General features: G+C 41.1%; 1 protein-coding gene across 1 annotated transcript; it reads right to left on the bottom strand.

The window, feature by feature from the left end:
- Window positions 1-2,221: 2,221 nt before the first annotated feature.
- Window positions 2,222-25,416, bottom strand: C7 (complement C7). Its single transcript, XM_035902753.1, has 18 exons — window positions 25,411-25,416; window positions 25,062-25,117; window positions 24,230-24,305; window positions 23,138-23,279; window positions 22,182-22,323; window positions 21,229-21,367; window positions 20,451-20,585; window positions 19,016-19,259; window positions 18,251-18,364; window positions 17,667-17,833; window positions 16,431-16,659; window positions 15,733-15,904; window positions 15,283-15,370; window positions 13,851-13,983; window positions 12,645-12,836; window positions 10,239-10,335; window positions 4,362-4,546; window positions 2,222-2,409 (listed from the first exon to the last, which is right to left on the bottom strand). The coding sequence occupies exons 1-18, from the start codon at window positions 25,414-25,416 to the stop codon at window positions 2,222-2,224; spliced, it is 2,505 nt and encodes an 834-aa protein (XP_035758646.1).
- Window positions 25,417-25,553: the final 137 nt, after the last annotated feature.

Here is a 25,553-nt window from a genome sequence, read left to right as displayed (position 1 = left end):
ATGCCCTCAGATTTTCAGGAGGGATGATGGAACTGCAGGGAAAGGATGGCTGTGTCACAGCACGAAGGGGAGCAGACCCTCTCTGGACCCCTGCAGGCAGGCGGCTGGGAGGGAAAGGGTCTAGGAGGTGTCTACAGGGAAGGAGCTGGCTGGGCTGAGAAGTAGGAGGGGAAAAGATGGAGTGGGTAATTAGAATGAAAAAGGAGAGTAGAAGGATCCCTGCAAAGACTTGGGTGGCTCAGATAAACAGTGAGATGTAAGGGACTGGATGAAGCATTTGAAATGCAGCCTTCATTAATATTTTGTCTGTCTTATCTCAGACTAATTTGTTTTATGGATGTGGAGATCTGTTCCTGCTGCTGCTGCTGATGTATAAAAATGATTATCAGGCAACCTTATTGGTTTTTTGAACTGTTTCTTAAGCAGGAATTCTCAACATTTCTTGAGGCCCTGTGCTGGTCTTCTACATTTCCCTGTGTTTGAAGACATGAATCACCAAGTCACTATTATTTCTGTGCTCCATATCAGGAAACTTCCAGGTGATTTTCTCTTGTGTCCAGCAGCTATGGATGATATTGCTACCCAGTGGGCTCATGATCCAATCACAAATTGTGCCAGCTGCCCCAAGAAAAAGGCTAGAAATCATGGACAAGAGAGTTGGGGGTAGCCAAGGGGCAAATATCAGGCTGCTTTCCAAACATGCAACCCCTGAGCAAATAATACAGAGCAAATAACTGATTAAATTCATTTGGCTTTTATTCTACTTGTTTTCATCTATAAGCTGTTTTCAAAAATTTACAATTTGCTCAAAACCAAAAAAGTGCCATTAAGTTCCAGACAGAATAAAGGTCTGGGGGTCCTTTCAGTCAGTGAGGTGGCAACCTTGCCCTCCAGCATAGCTGCTCCCAGGAGAGGGAGTCTCCAAGGGAAAGCATACTGCTCGTGTTCTGGCTTAATCCTCATTGCCAGCACCATGGAATGTAAAGCTTCTCCAGCTGAGGGTAGGGTTTATGTGAGGAAGCTACAGGTACAAACATGAAAATCAAGAGAGATGTTTTACCTGGTAGGTATTTATTGACAGTAAAAAATAAAATCTGACACTTAAAAAGTTTTTTTTTTGCTGATGGCACTGCACTTGCTTGATCACCCACTTGCTATCCAGGCCTTTGTCCTTACTTGCATCCAAGAATAGTCAGGAGGGATCGGACTGCCAGGACAGGTACCTGAATTGACTTGCAAGGTGCACCGTATGTGAGCAAAGATGCCACTGTCCGACTACACCAGGCAGCATGCTTAGCTGTGTAAGGAAAGAGTTTTTTATTACTTTTATTTAGGAACAGTCTTAGGAGATTGTCCAAAGGTATCTCCAGGGGGACTGTACACAGAGTGTCTCCATTTCTGTGAACATCCACTTTCCCTAATAGCTGCCTCTGAGGCAGGTCTGCTGTGGTGGAAGGCCTCTATGTGCAATGGTCTGTAAGCAAACCGCCCTTGTCACAAACATGAATGCATGTGACAAATGCAACAGAGTTACCTGTGCTTACAAATGTAGCTCATTGTGATAGTTATGACAATATAAAATGGTGATTTTTGATGAAGCAGTTGTGTGTACAAGAAGCTGTGAGCATAGGAAGTCTTCTCATTACTTTAAGCTGACTTTGCTATTAATGCACATTGCTTTGACCTTTAAGAGCTTCAGGCTCAACGACAGGCTCAATGCTGTGCATACTGTTTGTTCAGCTGAATAGGAAGAAGTTAATTTATTAGAAAAGAAAAACCACGCATCTTACTTTATAAAGCCTATTCTTTTTTTCTGCAGTCTAAATCTAATCAGTGCATGCATATGTTCATGTGGCTTTAAGTAAAATGTATTAGCAATGTAAGACACTGTGATCCATCACTGTAAATGCTACTTTGGCAATTGAACTTCAGCAACATTTTTTAATTCTGATGGAAACGTGACATAAACTTGCCAGTGCTGTCTGGGGCCTAAGCAAGAGCCCTGTCATAAGTGGTAGCAGTGAGTGCAGCTCTGCCTAACGAAGAGGCTTGGGCCCTGATTTAGAGCCCACCAGAGCTGAGGCACACAGTCTCATCAGCTGCGATGGACTTCACAGCAGAGATTACATTTGGCAGAGCAAGGTTCAAAGTATGTCCTGCCCAAGAGTTGACATACTTTGACATATCCCATGGCAATAAGCAAAATGAACCATAACATATCTTATTTGCTCTCTACATCGCAGGGCCTTATGCTGACAAGGGTGACAGTCTCCCCCTGGCATCTGAGCTGCCCAGCCTCACACTCAGTCATGGTCCAACGGGCAGCAGAGCCGCTCACTTCAGCACAGATCTGGATGCCTTCCTCTTCACATGGCTTGTCTTCATCACAAACACAGCTGTTAGATTGCTCTAAGCAAAAGCACAGAGAAAAAACACTCAGGATGGCATCTGACTCAACAAAAAATGGACTAAAATGTTTCCAGCAAAACTGTGGGATTGACAGCAATTTTCTGGAGGGTGCTAATTACAAGAAAGACATGGACCTGTTGGAGCAGGTCCAGAGGAGGGCCACAAAAATGATCCAAGGGCTGGAGCACCTCTCCTATGAGGACAGGCTGAGAGAGTTGGGGTTGTTCAGCCTGGAGAAGAGAAGGCTGTGGGGAGACCTGATTGTGGCCTCTCAATACTTAAATGGGGCTTATAAGAAAGATGGGGACAGACTTTTTAGCAGGGCGTGTAACGATAGGACAAGAGGTAATGGTTTTAAACTAAAAGAGTGGAGATTCAGCCTGGTATAAGGAAGACATTTTTTACAGTAAGGGTAGTGAAACATTGGCACAGGTTGCCCAGAGAGGTGGTAGATGCCCCATCCCTGGAAACATTCAAGGTCAGGTTGGATGGGGCTCTGAGCAACCTGATCCAGTTGAAGACGTCCCTGTTCACTGCAGGGGGGTTGGACTAGATGACCTCTAGAGGTCCCTTCCTACCCAAACTACTCTGTGATTCTGTGATTCTTTTCCTAACCAGAAGTAACATTAGCTGATATTCAGGTTAAGTGGAAAAACTAGAATTGGAGGTGAGTGGTGCACTGCTGGGGCTTCCTCTGCTTGGAGAGGCCAACTGTGTTTGTGGGAAAAGCTTGCTCAAGGTGCCTGAGATATTGCTCGCAAAGACTTCTATGATGTTACTGCTTGAACCAGCTCGTATATCTACTGCTCCAGAGTCCAGGTAACACATAAGGTGAGAGATCTGTCCTTGGACAGCAACAAACTGATTGTGCAGACACTTAAAACTGGTATCTTTATTTACATACAGGCTGTTTCACTAAGATCAAAGGATCTACTCCTGCAAGTAAATGTGCACAGTTATATCAGACAACAGCTAAATAATCAGATAAGGAGAAGGTCCCATCTGAGATTTATTTTTCATAGCTATGTCTGTGCTTTGGTGTTGTATGTTTGTTTGGGGTTTTTTTGCCTACATTTGTCTCTGCTGAAGCTCCAGCCAATTTTTATTATCTTTTTTTTGTTATTATTTTTGTCTGTTCAACCATGTTAGACAAAACAGATGAACTCCTACCAAGCAATCTTTTCTATTTTCAAAATACGACAATAACTGTGCCTCTATCTGGGCCACTTCTAAAAACCTAATTTACTTCTTTATCTTCCCATTTCTGCCAACCCTCCATTAAATGCAATGTAGTGTAGGACACTCAGGGAAATTAGATCAGGGAATTTGAAAACTTCCACTGCAGACAGATTGCAAAAGACTGGGACTATTTCCTCTGAGGGAAGAGACATTCACCTTTGATAATAATATGAGGAACTGGGGGTAGGCAGCGAAGTACAAACAAAAGTAAGTGGCTTTCCTAGATAGAGTAGAATAAGGCAGTCAATACCTTGCTACAAGATAATGCTGGGGAGACTGCTCGGCAAAATTCAGGAAAGGATTAGCTATTCCTGTGGGTGGTAAGGACTCCCACAATTACTGTGTTAAGGAATTTAAAACAGGTGGATACAGTGAAAAAAGAGTAGGGCAAGGGTTTCACCCCAAACTTTTAGAGGACCAACAGGGTAACCCACTTAATAGGGACTAGGGGACTAGGAATAGGCTTTTCCTGTAGATAGCACATTTTGTTACCATACCCTGCTGGGTTTTCTTTTCCTTGGTTGGAGCTTCCTGTCATGTTTGGACACCAAACACTGGGCTGATGGTTTGAACCAGCTTAGCAGTGCCTGGTGCTTCTGGGAGGGTCTGGAGATACCATACCAGAACAGACCTACACCTAATGCGTAACTGGGATTAAGATTTCATGTTGATCATATAAACAATTTTGCTTACAATTGTGAAGAATCTCTTACCATCACATTTTTCCCACAAACGGCATGATCCGCATGGTATTTCAGCTGCCTGAGGTATTTTGCAGTTTTCTGCATTAGTAAGAGAATATTTTCTGCCCATGCATTCCAAGGCATGCATCTTGCAAACAGTTAAAGGTGTGTTCCTCTTGGTTCTTTGATCTGTAGCACAGGTGTCCAGGGAAGGACTGAAAACAAAAGCAGGGATCACACTATTTAAATGGGTTTTATTTTGGTACTTAATAAAAAGAGCTGAAGGAGTGGAAAACATTCAGGGTCCATTTCCAATTTTCCTGTTCATTGAAGTACATCCTAAGAGTGCAGCAAGGGAATTTGAGACATAGACATGTGAATAATTCAGACTCCTTCCTTTTCCACAGGATGGTCTACCTCAGCAGAGCCAGGATCTCTCCCCTCTGGAGGACAGGGATGTTACTGGGTATTTGCCACTGACCTCAGTAGCAGTGAGACCAAGGCTTTAGTTAAAAACAATTCGGATCTCAGTTATTCTCTAATACATTACACATGCATGCACCTAAGTATATACACAGAAAACATTTCATATACATATAATGATATAGACACACATGCACATATAGTAAAATATTTTATAAGTGTTTCTTAATTATAAGACATTATAATATAGTTAAAGACATTTTCTCTGCTGTCCTTGAAAAGCCTCAGGTTTTACTAAATAAAAAGTTATGATCCAACATCAGAGACCAAAGATATTTCTGGAAATACACATACATCTCTACAGAAATTTTATGAAAATACTGCTCTATTTATCCAGGGAATTTGCTTGTTTATTTCTTGAAGTTCGGATCTTGTTCTAACATCCACAAAAATTATCTTGTAAAAGTGGTAATAACAATTCCTGTACAACCTTAAACAGTGTTTGCTTTGGGGACAGTTCCAGGAAGTTGTTACCATTTGTGTTTCATGCTGTAAATGTGGGAGGGGAGGAAAAAGCCCTTCCATTATTTCTGGATTTTAATCTCAACCCCCAAACTTCTCCACTTGTTTTCAATTCAGTCAGTGGCATCTGTGTGGAGTGAACCAGAACAAGTGTCCCTGCGGAGCAGGGCACGCCTGTGCTCTCCTGGATGCACTTGACAGACACAAGTAAGGTGCTGCGCAGAATACGAGAGAGCGCTCCCAGGGGATGGAGAGTTTTGAAATATGGCTCCAAAGGCTTATTTTCAGCACAGCTCCTCCTTTTGAGTTCACAGACACTCTCACAGAAACTTTTAGTGTCTAATGGGTCAGTTCTGAGGGTCAACCTCAGCTAAATAGGTGTTTGGTGGAGAGGAGAGGCTGGTGAGAAACAGGCTAAGGGCCCTCATGAGCTTCAAGAGACTGCCTGAAGGGGAGGGCAACAGTCCCTGTGAAAGTGGCTTGTCAGAGTAGGGAAGAGGAATTTGGAGGAGGGAAGGTCTAGTAATAAAGTCCTGACTCAAACCTTGTTCACTTGCTGGCCAAGTGTTAAGGTATTTTTTCTTTTTTTTTTTCTTCTGGGAATTGGGTTTTGGTAGGTCTATAAATAAGAAACTGATGAAAAGTGCTCCAAGCTTTGGGAATGGTTCTTTGCAAGATGGTTTCAATGCCTCTTAAAAGAGCTGGCTTTACAGAAATTTTAAACTACCTGTAACAGTGCACCTTTAAGATATTTAAAATTTAGCACTGTGGCAGTGTGCTCCCCCCTCATCTCTGATTCCCCCTCCTTTGACTTCTTTCAAGTGATAACCACCTGTGGCGGTGGTGATAGATGCATCTGATAGATGTGTCTGGTCCTGAAGGATGCACCCACTGGATGTCGGGGAGACAGGTAACACTACAATAGCCAAGGGCTATTGTGGAATGTGCCCACCTAAGCACAGTGGTCAGTATGCAAATATGACTATGAGCCAATTAGCTTACCCCCATCAATAGTGAGCAGCCCAAGAGCCCTTTGGGCTCTCCTGCACGGCAGCGGGCTGCACGCCAGGCTCTCCCCTTGAGCAGGGACGCCTCTCAAGGTTACTCCTTGAGGCTGAGAGATTCCTTACCGCAACAGATTCTCAGTAAGTGGCTAACAGCGTGCTAACTTTGAAACCTTAGCTAAGTGACATAAAGGATTGATTGTGCATATATAATCCTTCAGACATAAACCATTGACCAAGTCTGGGACTAGGATTGGATGCAGCCTCACCTAGACTCCTCTCTGAGGGAGTTTAGAAAGCAAGGGGATCTTTTCTGAACCTCATGACTCAACAGGAGGGTCTGCTTGACAGTTTTGTTTGACCCTGTCCTCTATGCCATAAATAACAAAGTGTATCTTGCCATTGAGTCTTATAAACTATTGTCACATTTACCACTGAACTTTGTTAACTCACTGTTTCACACCAATAAACCATATTATTTTTGCCTCCCCTCTCACTCCATCCATGACAGGCACAGAGTTCATTAGCTGAGCCTGAAAACTTCGCTGCATTCACCTGCAACCAAATATGTCTTCAAAGATTATTAACTGTATTTTGTAATGTATTACATGTATTACATCTCCTTTTTAAGTTAGTGTCCTCAACTGCAATGGGTCCCCTAAGTGCTGTGCTTAGTCAAAACACTAGCCACTAAAATCCCTAGTAAAGTTTGTTGCCTGAATTTTCCTTAATGCTCTTTTGTTAACATAAAAAATGAGGTTAACCCTCTTATTCTGAGACACTACAAGAGGACAGCCCAATGGATACACAGCACCAAGCAGCTCATAAAGGAAGCTGGTGCATTTGTCTGTGTTATATTGTTTGCTCACACGGCTGCATAGCCTGTGTGTTAGTGGTGCTCTGGTTTAGAATGCAAAAGTTATCATTACAGACAGAGGTGTAAGAAAAACTTCATCTTTAAGTATAATCTTAAATTTGGAAGAAAAAAGTGTGATCCAGGCAAAGCATCTAATCTGTAATTAAGGTGTTTATTGTGTTTAAAATTGTTCAGAGGCCTTCTTTATTTGCCTGAGTGATAAATCTCAGTATCTGAGTCTTAAGGTCAAAATCTTCTATACAAGGCATGTAATTTAGCTGAAAAGATTAAGGCCAGATACCAGTCCACAAATCTGTCTGCTTTGCACCACTTTAGCAACACCCAAAAGAGGGGAGGGAGGCTGATTTAGCCAGCTGCCAGAGGTTGAACTCAGGGAGTTCATGGTCCATGTTGCCAATCTCTCACTACAGCATAATCTCTCAAACTGTCTTGAGAGCGCTTCACATATTTGCTATAGCTGAGTCAGCTGGGAGAAATCCAGTGGAAATCAACATGTTCAGATGCATAAGAAAAAGGACAGATAATCTCCTCGTAAGAAAAATTAATAATTGGCACGCATTGCTGAGAAAGGATATTACAGGTCTGGGAGCATCACAGCAATGCAATAAAAAGTATTAGAGGCAAGGAAGAATCCTTGTGTAAAGTAAATGTGAGAAATTCAGTACCTTTTACCTGAAAAAGGCTTGGATAAGAACAAGCTTTTACTAAAGCATGTTTTGTGAGAAATTAAATAGCATACGTAAGTCAGCAAACAGCTTCTCTCCCTTTCAACTACAATGAGAGGCAGGCAACTTTCAGTGAAACTAAAAAGTGAAAAATTCAGCATGCTGGAAATTATTTTAACCTCTTAATATTATATCTGAGAGCATAAGTTTTAATATAACACAGGCCAAGAGCTCTTAGCAGAGACATAGAGGCTATGCAAATAAATTTGGAGGAAAAAAGAGGGGATAGTACTTAAAAGTTATCAAATATCATCTTTCACTGTGGAAATAGTCTTTAGCTACTGAGGCTGAGGTTTCATCTGTATTAACACACTAACTGCTCTGACCCCTTCCTTGCACTAGGGCCAAGTCACGCAGAAGAGCAGTCCATACTGTTAAAGTCTCTTTGCCCCCAGAAGATGGGGACTGCATCAGACTGGAATAGTCCCTGACCCTAGTAACTCCTGTGCTGTGCCTGGGAATTATGCAGGAGTCGACCTTTGTCAAAGCTCTACCAGGTGCTGCTTTAGCAATTTAGCAGCTCTGGTGCCCAGAGTTGTTCCCATACTCTAACTGATGAGGACAGATGCAGCCTAAGGCACCACGTCATGAGGGACAAATTACCCCCCACCAGCCTGTTGTGGGGTTCTTGTTCTCTCCTGGGAAGCCTTGGTTGCTAGTCTCTTGGAAACTGAAAGGATGTAGGATGGGTCTGAAACCATGGCATTCCTTTTTTTTGCTTTCATCTGAGGAGAGGCTGCTGCTGCAAGTCACTGCCACAGCAAAGCAAGCTAAGTTACTTCTGCTCTCTGAGGAAGGACCAAGATCTGCTTACGTGCCTTACTCCTACAGCCTTAACAGGCTGGCAGATCAGTCTGCTTTGACAGCTGATGATTTATCCCTCTATTATTAGATGTGTTATTTCAAGACAGAGTGAAAAGATGGCATCAGGTAGCAGAAATGACTGTTATCTATCTTCCTGCCATTTTGAACATAATTATAAAAAATAGAAACAGGCTAGTAGGTTAATTATAACTGAAGCCTGAATGCATAACTGAATGTAATTCATTTAACTTCCAAGGTTATTGTGACTCTGCCCAAGGCCTTCCCTAGCACTGTGGACTCCCTCATCTCCTGTGTAACTAACCTCAACACACCCATGAACCAGAGAAGGGGTTGCTGCCTCATTTTAATGAGTATTGAGACAAAAAGAGTAGGACTAGATTATATTTAGTTGTTTAAGGATAGTAATAGAGTCTTAGCAGAGTTGTTACAAACCTGGCATGCAAGCCAACGGCCTCAGACCCCAGGGAAGTGCCCAGTGGATCTACAAAACCTGAACTAAGCTCACCAGTTTTGATTTTGAGATGTTGAAAGTGTGCTAATTTTGGCTTAGAACCAGAGTGACCATGCAGCGCACACCCAAACTATGTGGCTAATGGAAAGTACACGTCCTCCACTGAGAAGTTCTGCTACCTTGAAATCGCTTGAGATGGCTTCAAAATTTCTTCTTCCTACTACACAAGGATAAGAAAAATTTGATCTGTTACCCTAGAGCTTCCAAACTACTCAGCTCCTGCTGTGACATAAACATGGCCAGATTTCATATCCAGAGCTCACACCCACTGTGATGACTTTATAGGAGACTTCATCCAGTCTATACAAACCTGTCCAGATGTTGGGAGTGCTGAGCTCAGCTCTTTGGCACATCTGGCCCTCAGTGCCAGGTGGTCTCAGGTATCTTCTTGTTAGTCCCCTGTTTTGGTTCTGTTACCCCCATGTTTAGCAAAGAACTGAGAGTTAACTAATTTCCTTACATTTCTTCTGCATTTCTTATTGCAGAATGTAGGTTTAGATCGAACAGGAAACATTAAACTCTGGTCTGCAAGTTGCAAAGTCAGGCAAGATGATGTGACTGGTCTGTGCACACTGCTGTGTAAATGGGAGATTAGATTATTGTGCCTTTCATAACTCTCCAATCTCTCAGCAGGGAGAAGAAATCTGCTTTATTTCACTAGCTTACTGTTTTGATGGTTTATGTCCCAAGGGCCTCTGTTCTAACTTCTCCTCAATCTTCTAAATCTTCAAAATATCATTTTATCTTTTTCCATCTATTTCACAGATCAAGTAGAGCTGAAATTATGCCTTCACCTTCTGTCATCCAACCAAATTCCATCACTGCTAAAACCCACTGACAGCTCTGACAAGGCAGGTAAATGATGAACAGGACGTTGATTGAGCTGTAAAGCAAACAAAGTAAAATGCCTCCTTCTTGTATGAGTAAAACTTTCTCATCTGTCATGGACTGAAGATTTAAGAAAATTAATTGGTCTTGAATAAAGTGAGAAAGTCATTGCCAAATTCAGCCTGAACTTACCCACATTCATAGGGCATTTTACATACACACTGCGACTGATGTACTTTCTCCCATGGCTGACATTTAGGCTCTGTCACTTCTGGTTTCACACTGGGCACTGAAGTAGAAGAACACAGACAGTGCTATTAAGGGTCAGAAAAACAAGGGCTGTTAAAGGTCTACTCTGAAATTACCCTATCAGTTGAGCTTAAAAGGCTCAAAAGACTCAAAATGAATTCTACAACGATGACATGAAGTCACACCCTGCATATTCATTAAAAGTATCTACTGCATGGAAGGAATCAACACTATTAAAAAGATATGATACACTTTGCAAAGTTACTGTTCAGTAATTTATCCACAGGTCATGAGTCAGATGGAAGGAGACAGATACTATGTTCAAGCTTAAACGTTCATCTCATTTCTGCAGCAGCTCTTTGCTTCTGCTGAACTTAGCAGTGCTGAATCACAGCCAGCAACAGCTTTATCATTAGGTTTCAGCGTTCTTGGCTTCACTATTGTCACTAGAAAAGCTAAGGCTCCAAAGTCCTATTTTGAAAGGTGAACATGAATATCTTTATACACTGATGATAACAGAAACTACAAGTTCCATCTTAGTCCTCAGTCTGCACTAACTTTAAAAAAAAAAAGCAATAGTGATTCTTGGGGAATTTTCATCATTGCACATGTAATATTCTCTGAGTGCTGAGCTGTATTCCAAGCTTGAAAATGAAATAGGCCTTTGCTAAACATTAATCTGGAGATTTCTGTAGCAGGTAATGGCAAGAGTTTGCTAAATCTATATGAACATACCTTCTGAGAAAGCTTTATACTGATTTGTGTTTTAGGTTACGTGTCTGTAGTTTTCTGCCTTAACATGAAACTAATACCCCTGGACACTGTTGCCTTTTTCAAAAAAAAAAAAAATCTTCCTTACGGATTAAGACTTGCTAAGCAAAATAGATGGGCAGAAATTGCCAGAGAAGGAAAAAAAGGAATTGCAATGCCTTGCAATACAGAGAGCAGGCATAACCTTGTCTTCCTGCAGAGGGGAAATTTCCATCAAAAATCACTTCATCGTCTCCATCCTTGGGGCTGTTGGTTGTATAGTTGACTGTTACTGACACTATTGCTGGTTAAATACTCTCAACCAAAATGTATGTGTGTCACTCTGTCCGTGTATACACAACTTCTTAATTTTTACCCTTCTTAACCCATATTCCTTTCTTTTTTAACTGTTGTTCTGTTATTCCAATCTAATTGTAGTGCCTTTTATACTTCTTAACTTTTGTACTAATGTAATGCTCTCATACAGCCAGGCACAAGCTGTTTCTGAAGATGGAAGCATTTGGAACTGTTTCTAATTATTACTGGAATTTTACTACATGATGTGACACAAAAAAAAAAAAAAAAAAAAGATGAAAACCAGTCACTAAGGCTAAGCCTAAGGAGCAATTGGCAACAGTAGTTCAGCACTGGTACTTCAGCAGCAGTGAGCCGTTTACGTACAGCTATGTTATTCCTTCTGAAATCCTCATGCTTCTTGTGCATGTGGATGTGACACAGCGGCAGATGATTTACACTGGGAATCTCACAGGACCATCACCTTTTGAGGTCTAAGCCTGACTCCCTCAGGTGAGGCAACCTCAGGCAACGTTTGGCTGATAAGGGGAAGACAGACGTGAAATGTAGGAGACATGCCTAGTCTACTACAGCAGTGGCTGTTGTCCCCAAGCAAGGGTCTCCCCATGGGTATGAAAACATCTGGGACCTGGGGTGAAGATGTGGCTGCCTGGAAGCAGCAAGCTGCTTGGATGCCTGCATGTCACAGATCAGCATCATTGACTGCTGAGGAGAAAGCCTCGTCTGCCTTCCACAGCTGGAAAAGATGACTTAGGCAGGACTGCTGTATGCTATAGCCCATTTTCCTCTGTGGGGCAGTGCCTGCCAGTGTCAGCTGTACGACTGTCAGACAAGCAAATGGAGCCATCCAGCCCTGCCATTCTCTGCCAGGAGAGGCTGTGGTGCACTGAACAGCTTCCAGACTGAAAAGCTGCGTCCCTAAGGTGCAGCTCATGAGGTCTTGCACAACATGGGTGAAAAGTGAAGTGTACTTGGGTGGCAGAACAGGCAGCATACATCCCAGGCAATCTATTAAAACATCATTAGTGGCAATATTTGATAGCAATAGTGGAGTGGGAAGCAAAAAGCCATAAGGAAACCTCACAAGGAATGTCTTAAGGCATCTTGTTTGAACAGCCCACAGGAAACACACACTCATGTTTTCTGTGCTAGCTGCTGGTGTTATAAGCTTGGCTTCTCTATCACTGTATCAGCTATTGCTCTGTCTGTATCCTGTCTACATAAGCCATAGTAGGTCCAGGAAAGGTACTCCTGCATCACACTTGGAGGACTGCAATAGCTTACCTGGTCTCTTGCACTGGATATTCTTCATGTCAGGAGACCACTTGAGACTGGGCTCACACAAAATGGAGCGTGCGCCTTCTAAGTTCATGCCATGTGGACAAGACAGAGTTATTCTCTCACCAATCTCATACACAGGTTTCCATGGCTCTCCTTGCAAACCCCCCTCCAGAGCGGGCAGGAGACAAGCGGTTTCTAAGGATTGAAGCATTTGAGATAGCCACAGTGAACCAGTGAATTACAGGAAGCAGTCACATATTTTATCTTCTCCTAAATCCCTTAACAAATTGACGGTAAGGTTAGCTGATTTTCCTGTAGAAACATATCAACTGTGTTGGCACAGCATATTAACGCATGACACCAGCCAAACACGTGCAATACCAAGGGCAGAGTGACATCATCTCCTACTGCCTGCACGTCCAGCACTAGCTTCAAGAGGCCATCTCTGTTCCTAGGACCCATGCTTCTGTTGAGTGTTCTTACTAGAGAGTAACATCCTAGTAAAAGAGAGGTCATGTCTACAGGACCCTGGGAGATCACATACTGATAAAAAAGAGATGGCTTTTAAACAGTGTGGACTAGCATTTGTGGGCAGGCAGTCCTGGCTGGAAGGAGGAAAGGATGGTGTTGAACTGCAGGTCTGAAAATTCCCAAGTCTATATGATCACACTCAAAGTTGACTCACAAACAAAATATGCAGGGAGAAAAAAGAAACCCTGATGGTTACTGACCACGTTAGAGGAAAAGAGTGAAGTGGGAAGATCATCCAAGATGTAAAGTGGTATCTGGAGCTGTGTTCTCATGACAAGGAGGTTGTTTGAGAACATTGTGGTTACCCAGTCCTGCCCACTGGACCTTTTCCTTGGTTGGCTTTAGACATAGACTCATTCCCATGGGTCTTGGATATAGCCACAGGACTGAATTAAGCAACAAAGTTTGTTTCCACAGGAAGTAATTCCTGGACTGGAATTTAGTCTCCTTCACTTGCAGCCTTCCTTAAAACCAGACTTTATGGGCATGTTTCTATTTCAGTAACACAAAATCTGGATTAAAAATAAAAGTCAGTTTAGACCTGATTATGTCTAGGGAATTGGGAAATGCAAGTGTATGCTTTTTTCCCTGTTGTTGTTGGAAAGCAGATGTTCAGAGATGTTTCACTGGAATTCAGGAATGGAGTTGTATTTCAAAACAAGAATCAGTTAGACATACCCTGGCAATATCTGTCCCCAACTTGCCACTGTAAATCACTGCCACACTTAGCAACAGGATTACCAACAAGAGAATATCCATGCCTGCAGGCATAAACAATGCTTTTCCCAACAGGGTATGAGTTTTCAGCATTCTGAAATAAAAGGAACAGGTGAAATTTTGTGAATACAAGATAAGAACCACTAGCAGTATTGAACTCCCTTTGATCCTGGGATGCAGTAACTGAGGACAGTGAGAAGTATTAATGCCACACTACAACAGACCGATGAGAGTGTCCGGAATACTGGGGGCAATTCTGGTTATCAATAGTCAGTAAATGTGATCAAAATGGAGACGATGCTGCAAATAAGTTGGTAGAGTACAGAATATTTGGCCTATCTTAACCTAGCAAAGGGAGGGTTAGAGTTAAAGGTACCCTGTGACAGGGGTCTGGCAGCGGCACGTCAGCGATGGAACAGAGCTCTCCAGCCAGTGTATAAGCTGATTGCAAATACGGCTGTTATCAAGCATTAGAGAGGGAACATGAGCTCTTGAACAGCCTTTGGGGAGCATCAATGGAGAGTATATGGATTTGCTAATTCTTAGGTTGGCACATTTTCAGCTTGCTAAAGGTCACTCAAAAGAGCTGAACTTGAAGACATAGGTCTTTTCTCATTTTATATCCCACTGTCTTCTAAGGAGAGATCTTATGAAAAATTGAGACTACTCCACAAATTGCAAGGTTTTACCTTTAGCTTGTGAACCAAAAATATCGATATAGGAGACAACTATTGATTACCCCCAAAAAAATCACAAGCAAAAGAGTGAGCACAAAATTTTGGATTTTGCCTCAGGTTGCTGTTGTGCAGAGACAACTAATGGATTTTGAACTAATCCTTTTATCTATTTATTGAGCAAAAAGACTCTAGACAGTCTCATAACACGGAGAAGGCATAACCTATTCCTCCAAGGGAGGAATTTAGTCTTCCTTGTTAAGTAGGCCCAAGTTACAGTCAGCCAAATACCTTGGCAGGTCATAGTTTCACCAGGGAACAAGAAAGTGCAATGGTGAGTTACAGGTGTAAAGTGAAGATTCCTAAAATCTGTTTATAATTTTGCTATGGACTTGCTGGATGACTTTGGACAGTTTATCTTCTGTGCTGTTTTTTCTCTAGTTTCCTGTGCTTTAATATGTAATTCATGTGGCTCAAAAAATTTTTAGTATTTGTATAGGGTAAATGACAAATAGGTTACTTTTCTTTGTAGGTATTACAGCCCAGAAAAGCATATAAACTTCAGCCGGGGCAAAACGCTGAGAGCGATGCTATGCAGTAGCTCTGATACTAAGCTTACCAAGATAAATACAAATTTGCAAGTGAATATCTGTATTAACTGTAAGAGAGACACTGCAGGTAGCAATAAGACAGATAACAGAGTAATAGAAATAACTTACTTGAACAAATCCATTTTCCAAGAGAGGAGGAGCTGAACAGAATTCTGTAGGAGTTATGGATAAATCAAAACAGTGTGGTTCAATCAAGCTATGAAGCAAACAAAAGTATGATTTAGTTTGAATTTAGTCTCCCTCTCTTTCAAAATTCTACAGTTCTCAGTGAAGGCCATTTTGAAGACTACTATGCGTCCCATTTACCTCACAGTTATACTTAAATCAGGCACTGCCAGCCTATCTGAGAGTGCTAAATAGAATGGCATCAAGTTTACTGGTTTTTACCCCATTCTCTACTCTTACCTTGTATCAGATTCATAGCTTCTGAATTTCATTTTGTTTCAACTTAAATATGGAACCTCAGTAAGTGATCTTCTCCCTGATTTCAATAGCTTATGCACGCTTCTGAAATAAATCTTCCTGTAGTTGTGCTCCAAATGTGTTTTTTCTGCTTACCGAAAATGCTGCAACTCTTCATCTTCGCATGGTCTGCTGTCACGCTGCTCTCCTATGCATGCCTTCCCACCACCACGCGGGGAGGGGTTGTTGCAGGTTCTACTCCTTGATTTTCTTCCCCCTGAACAAGGACTCCAGGAAGACCAGCAGCTCCAGCGTCCATCAACAACACCTATGCAACACTCAGGAATATTTCACATTAAACCACTCTATAGGTGGTTTAAAGGCACAGGCTGCTCAAAGCTAGTGATGGTCCAAACTGTGCCCTTAGAATTCCAGATTGCAATGATCTAATCTTTCACCTTTCCCAAACTTGCCCATTACATAAGTATAATTCCATGTCTCTATGTCGTCAGGGTCTGAGAGAACATACAAATACAGCTACTACTAATTACAAAATTTGAAAGCAAAAATTTTTGAAGTTATTGATACTCATTCATTTAGTATATATACTTATTTATAGAAGGTTACATCTTGAGTGGTTAGTAATGTCCACTGCATTTAACAATAGCTATTTGTTAAGTACTGTTTGGACATGTTAAGCAAAGGCACAGGCTCAGCATGACCCTCCCCATGCTGTGTGTTTGCAGCAGTGTCTGACCCTAGCGGCTGGGTTGTGCAGTGGGACAAACAGGCTCTGGAAGCAGGAGAGCATGCTTTGCCACTTCCAAACTCTCCCAAGTTTAAAGAGTGCTGACCTGGCTGATCTTGCACGAGAGTTCCCAGCTCACAAGCTGCTCCAAAGGTGTAAGGCTTGCAGTAACACACGCACTGAGTTCCCTCCACGGCCGCCTCGCCACCATTCTGGCAAGGCTGACATTTGCAGGGATCATTTTCAGCCATATATTCTTCAATGGCCTGTTTCAGGTAGTGCTTTTTGACTGAGGAGCAGGGTACTTCTTTCACCAGCTCATATAATGGTGTTAGCTACACACAGTAGAGAAACATTTATATTAAATAGTTATAATCAGGATATAAGAGTTTATAAGCACATTTTGTCATGCAAAATAATTTGTGATGTATGCTCCTGCACATGGGAGTTGACAGATGCTCTAATTTGCTAGCTAGCTAGCTAAAACCTTACATTAGTATTTTATATTAGCCTTTTTCTAAAAACCCAGGTCTGCTTAACAGCATCCCTTAAAGCTAGTGGTAGATTAAGCATGTTTAAACACATTTGAGCTATGAGATTATGGTTGAGTTAAAAGTGTAACACAGACCACCAATGTACCATAACCCAGATTCTCACCCAGCTATTCCCAGCCTAAAAGGCTCGACATTTAAACAACCCATTATGGTATTTCATTGAGCGATGATTGAAGGTAACAATAAGCAAAAACATTTTGCATTTCTATGGCCTATTTTACGATGTTCTGTGCTTTTAGATTTAATTGAAAACTTCCTGTCAGAAAACTTTTGAGTTCATACCATTCTTCAGTATGTGGGCAGCTCCCAAAAGGAACTTAGACAGGGTAGCAGTGAATATGGACATGCCTAACTTTGAAATGTCAGGCTTCCAGAATCTCTGGTTATGCTAAACATCTGGATGCAAAGAGAAGGAGGAGGGACAAAAGAGATACACAGAAGTCGGCAAGCTGAGTGGAACCACACAGACCTCCCAATCTGCATTTCAGGAAAGGGGCTATCTCAATGCCAGTGTGACCCTCTATTCTTAAACAGAACTCCACCAAAGTCACTGAAGGCTGGTAAGTTTGTAGGTATTGACCTGCCAAAGGACTTAGATCATGATGCAACTGATCACATTAGCTTCACGGCATTTTGTCCCTGTGAATTTTTCTCTTCTTTTTTACGAAGTGATTTGAAAACAAAATGATTGCAGACTACAGCCTGACTAGTCACCAGCTATAGCTTAATCATTTCTCCCCTTAGGGTGATCCCATCTGCTCATCTCTGCTTCAGGAAAATAGCCTTACCTTTTGTTTAATTACTCTGGGATAGTCTGTCACTGATCTGGCCCAAAAGGAGTATCTCTGACTATTCCCAGCAGGATTATTCAGCTCCAGATAACTAAGGCCAGCAACAGCACCCGGGCTTCCTCCTTCTATGTAGGGGTCTCCTTTAATCTTATTACCACTGCTTCCTGTAGATTCAGGATGGGAAACACAGAAAATACCAGCATTGTTATATTTACAAACGGAAATAGAAATGATACATACAAAAACTGTGCTAGCAAGTAGTGAAAGGACGCGTTAATGTAGATCAACCACCTGTGCCTGGACCAAGTGCTCCTACATTGGTAATATATAAGAATTATCTGGTTTTGCAGGTGTCCTGGCAGCCTTAGGGTGTCCAGAAAAGCACTAGTTACTGGGAAAGCATTAGCAAAGATTGATGAATTTTGGAGAGCCTTTTAAACCAGGCACTTGGTGTCTGGGTTCAGTGTGTTAAGACAGAGCTCAACAAAGCTATCAACACCCACTCCTCATTTTGGCAGCGATTTAGGTGGAGATGAAAGATAAAGACATGGCAACTGTACAGGTGACTGTTGAACACTTACCTGAAGAAGTCCGTAGCAGTTCATCCAGTTTGGAGCATGTTACTTCCTTCTTTTTCACAATGAATGCATTCCAGCCTGATGTGGTGCACTGGTCCATGTCTGTTATGCTCACACCTGCAGACAATCGATCCATTAACAATACTGTACACAGAAAGTGTGTTGGATTCAGTTCTGAGTTTCCCACTGACTTGAGATGTCATGAAGTTATTATGCCTAAATTAGAAGGCAACTAACTAGCACGTTCTGTGGGAAGGCCCATGCATTGCTAAAACTTATGGGTGGAGACTGAGAGATGGGAGGAGTGTCTGGAAAAAGTTTATTGTTTCTTTCATCTCTTCTCTCAGCAGTCCCTAACTCTACAGCACTGCTCCACACTGAGTAGCATCATACGTGTCATGCTGGTGTTTGCTCTGTTTGTCATTTATTCTACTTTACACAGTTTTGCCCAGCCTTCATCTCCAAGTAACTTTTAAGCTTTAACATTATTTGAGATTTAGATTGGCACTAGAATTCAAGTTTAGCCTGATGAAGTCCTGAACCAACTATGAAATCTTTGCTTCCCAGGGCACTGCAGGTCACAGATGTGGATCTAGAACTAAATGTTGTGGCTTGAGCACTTTTTCTAATCTTTCATTTGTCTGTGAAGAGAATGTGGTGACAAGTAAAAGTCTCTTACTTGATTTTAGGTATTAGCTGGGAGAACATGCAATTAAATTTTATTCTTTATTCACTTTGTTTCTTGTAACAAATACTCTAGTACTCTACCTTCTGCTTTCATTTTGTCAGTATCCATATAAAAAATAACTTTGTAATGTCCTCCTAGAGATCCAGAGTGTAAGAAATGAGTCCCAAAATGTTCAATAAGTCTTCGGTAGACATTGTACTCATAGACAACTGGAAGGTTGGCCAGTTCCTTCCAGAAGGGTTCCGCAAGAGTGAGAAAGTCTGGGCGATTGTTAATAAACTGAGCGACTTCCACACTGTTCTCAATAACCATCAGCTGCTGACTCTGGGGGGAAGGAAAAGACATCAGTCATGTTCCATGTCACTATCACGGGGGTTCTACTAGCCAGGTGACATGCATGTTATATTGGCTACTAACCAACAGCTTTACAGAGCTGTTGTTAGATATGTCTAGCAACACAGTGAATGCCAAAAGAATACCATGAAGTTAGGAAATATCTTTTGGACCTTTTCTTATAATTGCTGCAACATCTTTCTTTTCTTCCTGTGTACCTGAAAGCTAGCATAAGGACAAGTAAGAAAGGAAAATATCACACTTCACAGCTAATGGTAGTTTCCAACACCAGAAGCCTAGCAGTAGCAGGTTCAGAAGCCTTTGTCTGACAGCAAATCAGAGGCACTAGAGAGGTCATCTCTGCACCCTGTTTTGTCTAGAGGAGCCTTTCTTTGTAAGGGGCTCTAGTCATTTTGACTATGCTGCTGAATTATAAAATCCTTTATGCCTACACAATATTGTTCACCTCAGCCTCTCAAAGTTGCTTTTGAACTTTGTTATGCTAAATCTCAAAATATGTCACTGTTAATGAGGTAAAATGAGCTTGTCCTCTGTCAGTCTGGGGGCCATAAAATGGATAAATTTGTTATTTGATTTTATTTGCTATAAGATAGAGGTTGAACTTCATAACTGACAGTTGGTCTCAAATTATTTAAATAATGTTCCTTTTTAAATAAGCCAAAGGCATAAGCACTGTGACCTCCTGGCTGTTTAAGACACCAGATCTCTTTCATAATGGAGTTCTACTAGTGGAAAATGTATTATAAAATAAATTAACTTTAATGACAGAATTACTTGATTTTTTTTGCTCCAAAATGCTGACAGCAGTAATAGGAAAAAAAAAAAGGCAGTAAACCATTAGAAGAAAATTGAAATGATTGATCAATTATGAGAAGAAGACAATGTTTTTCTTCCTCAAATAGGGAGGAAAACAAATAGTAAATAAATAAATTACTAAGAAAGAGGTAAAATGGAGAAAGTAAAAACAGCAGCCAACTACTCTTAATTGATAGCCAAACCAGTGATCTCTTTGCAAAGGTTTTGTGGGATTTTTTTTGTCATGCACTTTTGTCAAAAATATCTGGATAAAATAAATATTTGCATCTCACTATAAAAGCACATGAAAAAAATTATGAAAAAGTTTATACAAAATACCAAGCCCCTGTGACAACTTATACATACCTTTTGACTGTGCTGCAGAACTTTATCCTGTGAATTACTGTGTCCGCTGTTTGAATTTTCATACCTCTCTGTGTGTTTCATATAAGACCAGCTGCTGTTGAAAAACTCATAACTGAAATCATTCTCAATTTTAACCTAGAAGATGAAAGACAGAATTCTGTATAAAGAGCTTCATGACAGATGTCAGAAATGATAGCTTATAGAGTAGAGCAAGTCCTTCCTGATGCAAAAAAATCAACGTGTTTTTCAGGCTGAATCCATTACAGATTTCATAAAAAGTACTGAAAACTATTGGAAAAGCATTACTTGCATATATTTTTATATATTTGTATATTAAGTATTTACATTATGAAGTAAAGTACATTAAGGTTTGCTCGTCATGCTTTTGATAAACATGAGACAACCCAAATCTCTGAGACAGTGACTTCAAACAAAGCACATCTCTGGAAGAATGCCACAAAGCACCCCAAAGCCATGCGCACGTAACATTTCTTAGGGTGATTCAGGCCACTACTTATGCTAAGGAGATGGCTTTCCATTCAGTCTAACTGTAAGAGAACTAGAAATCTCATCCAAGGAATTAAAATTATTTTTCCTTTCATTTTAGCAAGATATACACTGGTTTGTATTTCAAAATAATAAGCAAATGCAGAGAGGGAACAGGGGTCATTCAGCTATGTTTACAGAAACCTACCCACGCAGAGACCCTACAAGTTTGCATCCTTCTCCCAGTTTTAATTATGACTCTAAATATAAACTGTGCTTAATGGAAATATACCTGGAAAGTATAAGCAAGAACACTTTCACTCAGCCTGTAGTATTCTCTCCCATCACCGCTAAAGACCTTCCTACACTGTCCTCCAAAGCTTTTTGTGTGAATGACCCTTCCCCTAGTCTCACCAGTAATGGCATCAAAGCTACAAGAAAAAAAAAAAAGAAAGATCATTAAGACAGAGAGAAGGCAAAAATTATGGAGTCATTGTAACTGAATGCTGTATCTGCAGATTAAGATCATAAACTGATTTACCCATGAAAAGAGGGTATCAACTGATAGACTTCTATACCTGCAGAACTGCAGTACACATAGCATGTTACAATATGGAAAGCAAAATGATGCTCTTGATTTGTCAACAAAAATGAAGACATATCAATATGTCTCAACATTAAGACATTCATATCTATCACAACTAACTTAATAAAGTTTTATTGTTCCAGCAATTAATGCAACACAGAAACAATAGGGCATCCATTCCAAAATATTTTCTGTCTTATATCTGAATTATATCGCATACTGAGTGATACAACTATGCTCAAGGAACTGAAGATAATTATTTTGCTAGGTTACAGATGGGATGTATAAACAGAAATCCATATGGGTCCACAGCACTAAATGCAACAGCAATGAACAAAAACGAGCATTGCTGGCTCATTTTTTCCATGCTGATGATCATGCAGTTCTGGCTGACATTTCATTTCATAAGTTAAAGAATGTTTTTCAATAGAAGGAATGAAAGATAAAAAACTTTATTCCATGCTTGAGATCAAAGGGCCTGTACATCCTGGCTGCACCGAGCCATTGGCATGATGGAAGCTGTTGTACTGAACACTTTTGCATATGGGATGTTTTACTGTAGGCCCAGGAAGTCTAACTGTACAGCCAGAGCTTGTAAATACAACAAAAATGTAAACGCTTTTGGCACCAGTACCATTGAGATCAGCAAAGAACATTACCCTGCTCCTGTAAGTTCTGAATTTGGAGGTGCTTTGTCAATATCACATACAGTCGTCTTCTCTTCACATAGATCTTCATCTGCACCATCTTCCTCACAGTCCTGATCCCCATTGCACACAAGAGATCTGCTAATGCACTGACCTAAATCAGAACAAAAATGCACAGGGAAAAGAGAAGTGTTTGTTCATGTAAAAATAAATCACCTTAGATCACCTAAAATCAAGGCAAAAGTTCCACTTATCTGCTACACTAATTAGCTTGTTCACTCCCATGATGAACAGTCAATGCCCAGGAGGGCTTGTGAAACAACAGCAAATGTAGACATAAAGCAATAGTGTATAGTACACTTGAGGGAACCACAGCCATGCAAGGCTTATGACATATTAATAGAACAGCTTACTTCTAGATTTATTTCCTGAGCTTTCATCCTTTGACCCTATCACTTGTGATTAACTGTGATTATCTCTCTGGTAGCACCAAAACATGTTTATCATCTTCCTCCATGATAAATGTCTACTGAGATAACGTGCTTTTTTGTGAAGGTGCTTGGATATGAGGACTGTTTTAGGGAGCATTCATTTCCATGACCCAGGTGATTTCCAAGATGTTTGGATATAGACTAGAAGAGCTTTGAACAATCACATCTAAGGTTGCATTCCTTAACTGCCTTCTCATGAAGAAAAAAAACCTGTACTCTGGGGCAAATTAGTAAGGCAGAATGACTTAGAGAGGCTACCAGGCCTACAGCATATTATCTGCAAAGCTCTGCAATAGTCCAGATGAAATTAAAAACATGGGTAGTCAAGAATAAAAAAGGAGACATCCTCCTAAATCAAATTTATCTGCAGCTCAAGGGTTCTGCAAAGCCATTGCCCATTTAGTAAAGTTCAAAGATAATAAGGTTATCTTCTTAACTTTATGACCAGAAAATGGTGACAAAGATCTTGGATGGTACCTGAGAAACACCTGAACCGATCACCACAGCCATCCTCTGTTGGGCATCCCCTTGTGGGGGTGCATGGTCTTGTTTCAAAGGCATCCCCAGAGCAGGGGTTTCCCCCATACTGGCCATAAACTGCTACTGTCCGTCTCCGAATCTGAATGCAAACCAAGGGAGATCTTAGAAAATCCAAATGTAAAGCAGGAATACTTCACTAGTGTCAAGACAATGCTACTACTCTACTGCTGTAAGGAAGTGACATTCACTATTTTTTCTGAAAACAGCCGCACTTGGTATTACCACAATATGCTAACAAACCCTCAAGTCAATAGAAAGACAATTATTATTTTATCTATAAGGTCTTTAGACTGATGCATAAGCTTGGCTGGTTTGTTCAAAAATCTAATATGTAACTGAAACCAAGAGAAAGCTGCTGACAAATTTCAGTTTTGTTTCACGTTTTTAATAGGACCAATCATGCTTGATACAAATTTGCTAAAGTTCTTCAAAGTCAACACTGTCATTAAAGAAGATGATAAAATCTAACATCGAGTGAGCTACTTTTTGCTTCTAAAAAGAATAAGTGCTGCCTCATGGCACATCTTAAATTTTGACTAATCCCTCCCTAATTGATGCAACATCAAAGTAAATGAGAAGGAAAATCAAAAGCAAGTGTCTTGCACATCAGTAGAGCTGCACTGTAAAAATCATCAACTTGTTTTCATTGAGAATAATACTTTGCAACCAAGTTTTGTTTCCTTGAGACATGACTGTGCTAACAGAAAATCAACAGAATTGGTGCAAACCAGCATCAGCAGAGGAATGTCTCTGTTTACCAAACAGTTCAGCTGAGTTTTTTGGAACTATCACCAAAATAAAAAGTGCACAAATTATTTTATGACATGAATATCACAGCTTTGAAAGAGAACATATTGGGGGCAGATTGGAGTATTTCCCTTCTGAACTATTTGTTCTTCAACCTTCTTGATCTGCTGGGGCTTTTGTCTGACACCTGATTTGGTGTTTTAAAGATTCAGCGGCTTCTTAATGGGAAAAAAGCATATGCTTATGAAGTCATGAGTACAGAAAAGGTGTGTCCATCTGTACCTGTTTTTGAGTACAGCCGTTGCAGTCGGACCAAGGGCCAAAAGAATTCCAGCGGCAATGGACTGGAGGGGAAGGGCTGCTCCAGTAGGATTTTTTGCGTTTAAAAAAAAGAAAAAAGAGAGGAAAATCATTGGGGATTTCCATCCATAAGCACTAGTGCAAAACTTTCCTAAACAACAAAGCAGACCTTCAATAGCAGTTAGGGGTATGACTAGATTCCCTCTAAAACCCCTTGGGTTTGCTTTTCATGTGTAAGAATTAAATCAGTCCCAGTGTGGGCTTTCTGGTCACTGAAAAGAAGGAACTAGATACATTCACCTAACCTGAAGATCAGCAAGGACTTTGTACAACCACAATACAAGCTTCAAGGACCAGCTTCAAGTTGGAGAGCAGGGAGAGGCCAGACCAGCTCTGGAGATCCGCAGGGAGCTGCCAGGGGCCGTGTGTGCCATGGCGTGCAGCAGACCTTCCCGCCGCAGCTCCCCAGCAGCCAGCTTGGCGATGTGAAGCGCTGGGGGTGCTACCTGCCCCCAGGATCAGGGCTGGCTTGGGGTGAGCAGTGCTGTGTTTCACAGATATGCGTTGCTGTGGCTCACACCACCGCTGCGTGCTCTTTTCCCAAAGAGGGGCTGACTCCTCTGGGCAGAGGTAAGAGACATCGTAACGCCTCAGTCTTGTCACCACTGATGGCAGTGGCGACACTGACACCAGTGTGTCCCCTCCTAGGAAATATATCTGAAGACGCCTTCAAGCTCTGCCCCATGTCACAGACCAGTCTGTTAACTTACATATGCTTGGTCTTCAGCATGTAATTTACTAAAGAAACATTCACCTGGAAAAAATGGAAAAGAAGCCTGAAACTTCCAGCAACAGAATAATTCCCAGCACCTGAGAAAAGAGGAGCAAAAGCAAACTTACTTTGCTTTTCTGCTTTTTCCATTAGCTCATGAAGCTGTTCTAACTTTCTGCAATCTTTACATTAGTCAGCTTAAGAAATAAAAGAGACGGTCACACTGATTTTCCTCAGCTTTGTTGGGCAAGCTGTTGTTTTTTAGTTTTCTTCTTCCTTGCAATACTACTCAATTACATTTTCAGCTAAGTATTTCTCCATATAAATAAATATTTCATTGCACTTGCCATATTCACTTCTTCAGTACAAATTAGGTAAGCAATTGTCTTACCTTCATGTTAGACGAAATAATCAGACATCCAGCAATTACCAGGGAAAATGCACTTCCACTCAATTCAGCAGCCAAAGGAGTCAGTCAGTCTGTCTGCTACTATACGTCCCTTCTCACTCTGCCTTGCTATTCTGCTTTTCTTT

The sequence above is a fragment of the Egretta garzetta genome, unplaced genomic scaffold (assembly GCF_000687185.1).
Source record: "Egretta garzetta isolate BGI_Z169 unplaced genomic scaffold, ASM68718v1 scaffold59, whole genome shotgun sequence".
In the NCBI taxonomy this organism is placed as follows: domain Eukaryota; kingdom Metazoa; phylum Chordata; class Aves; order Pelecaniformes; family Ardeidae; genus Egretta; species Egretta garzetta.
Note: the sequence above shows the minus strand (reverse complement) of the source record. Positions and strands in the feature narration are given on the sequence as shown.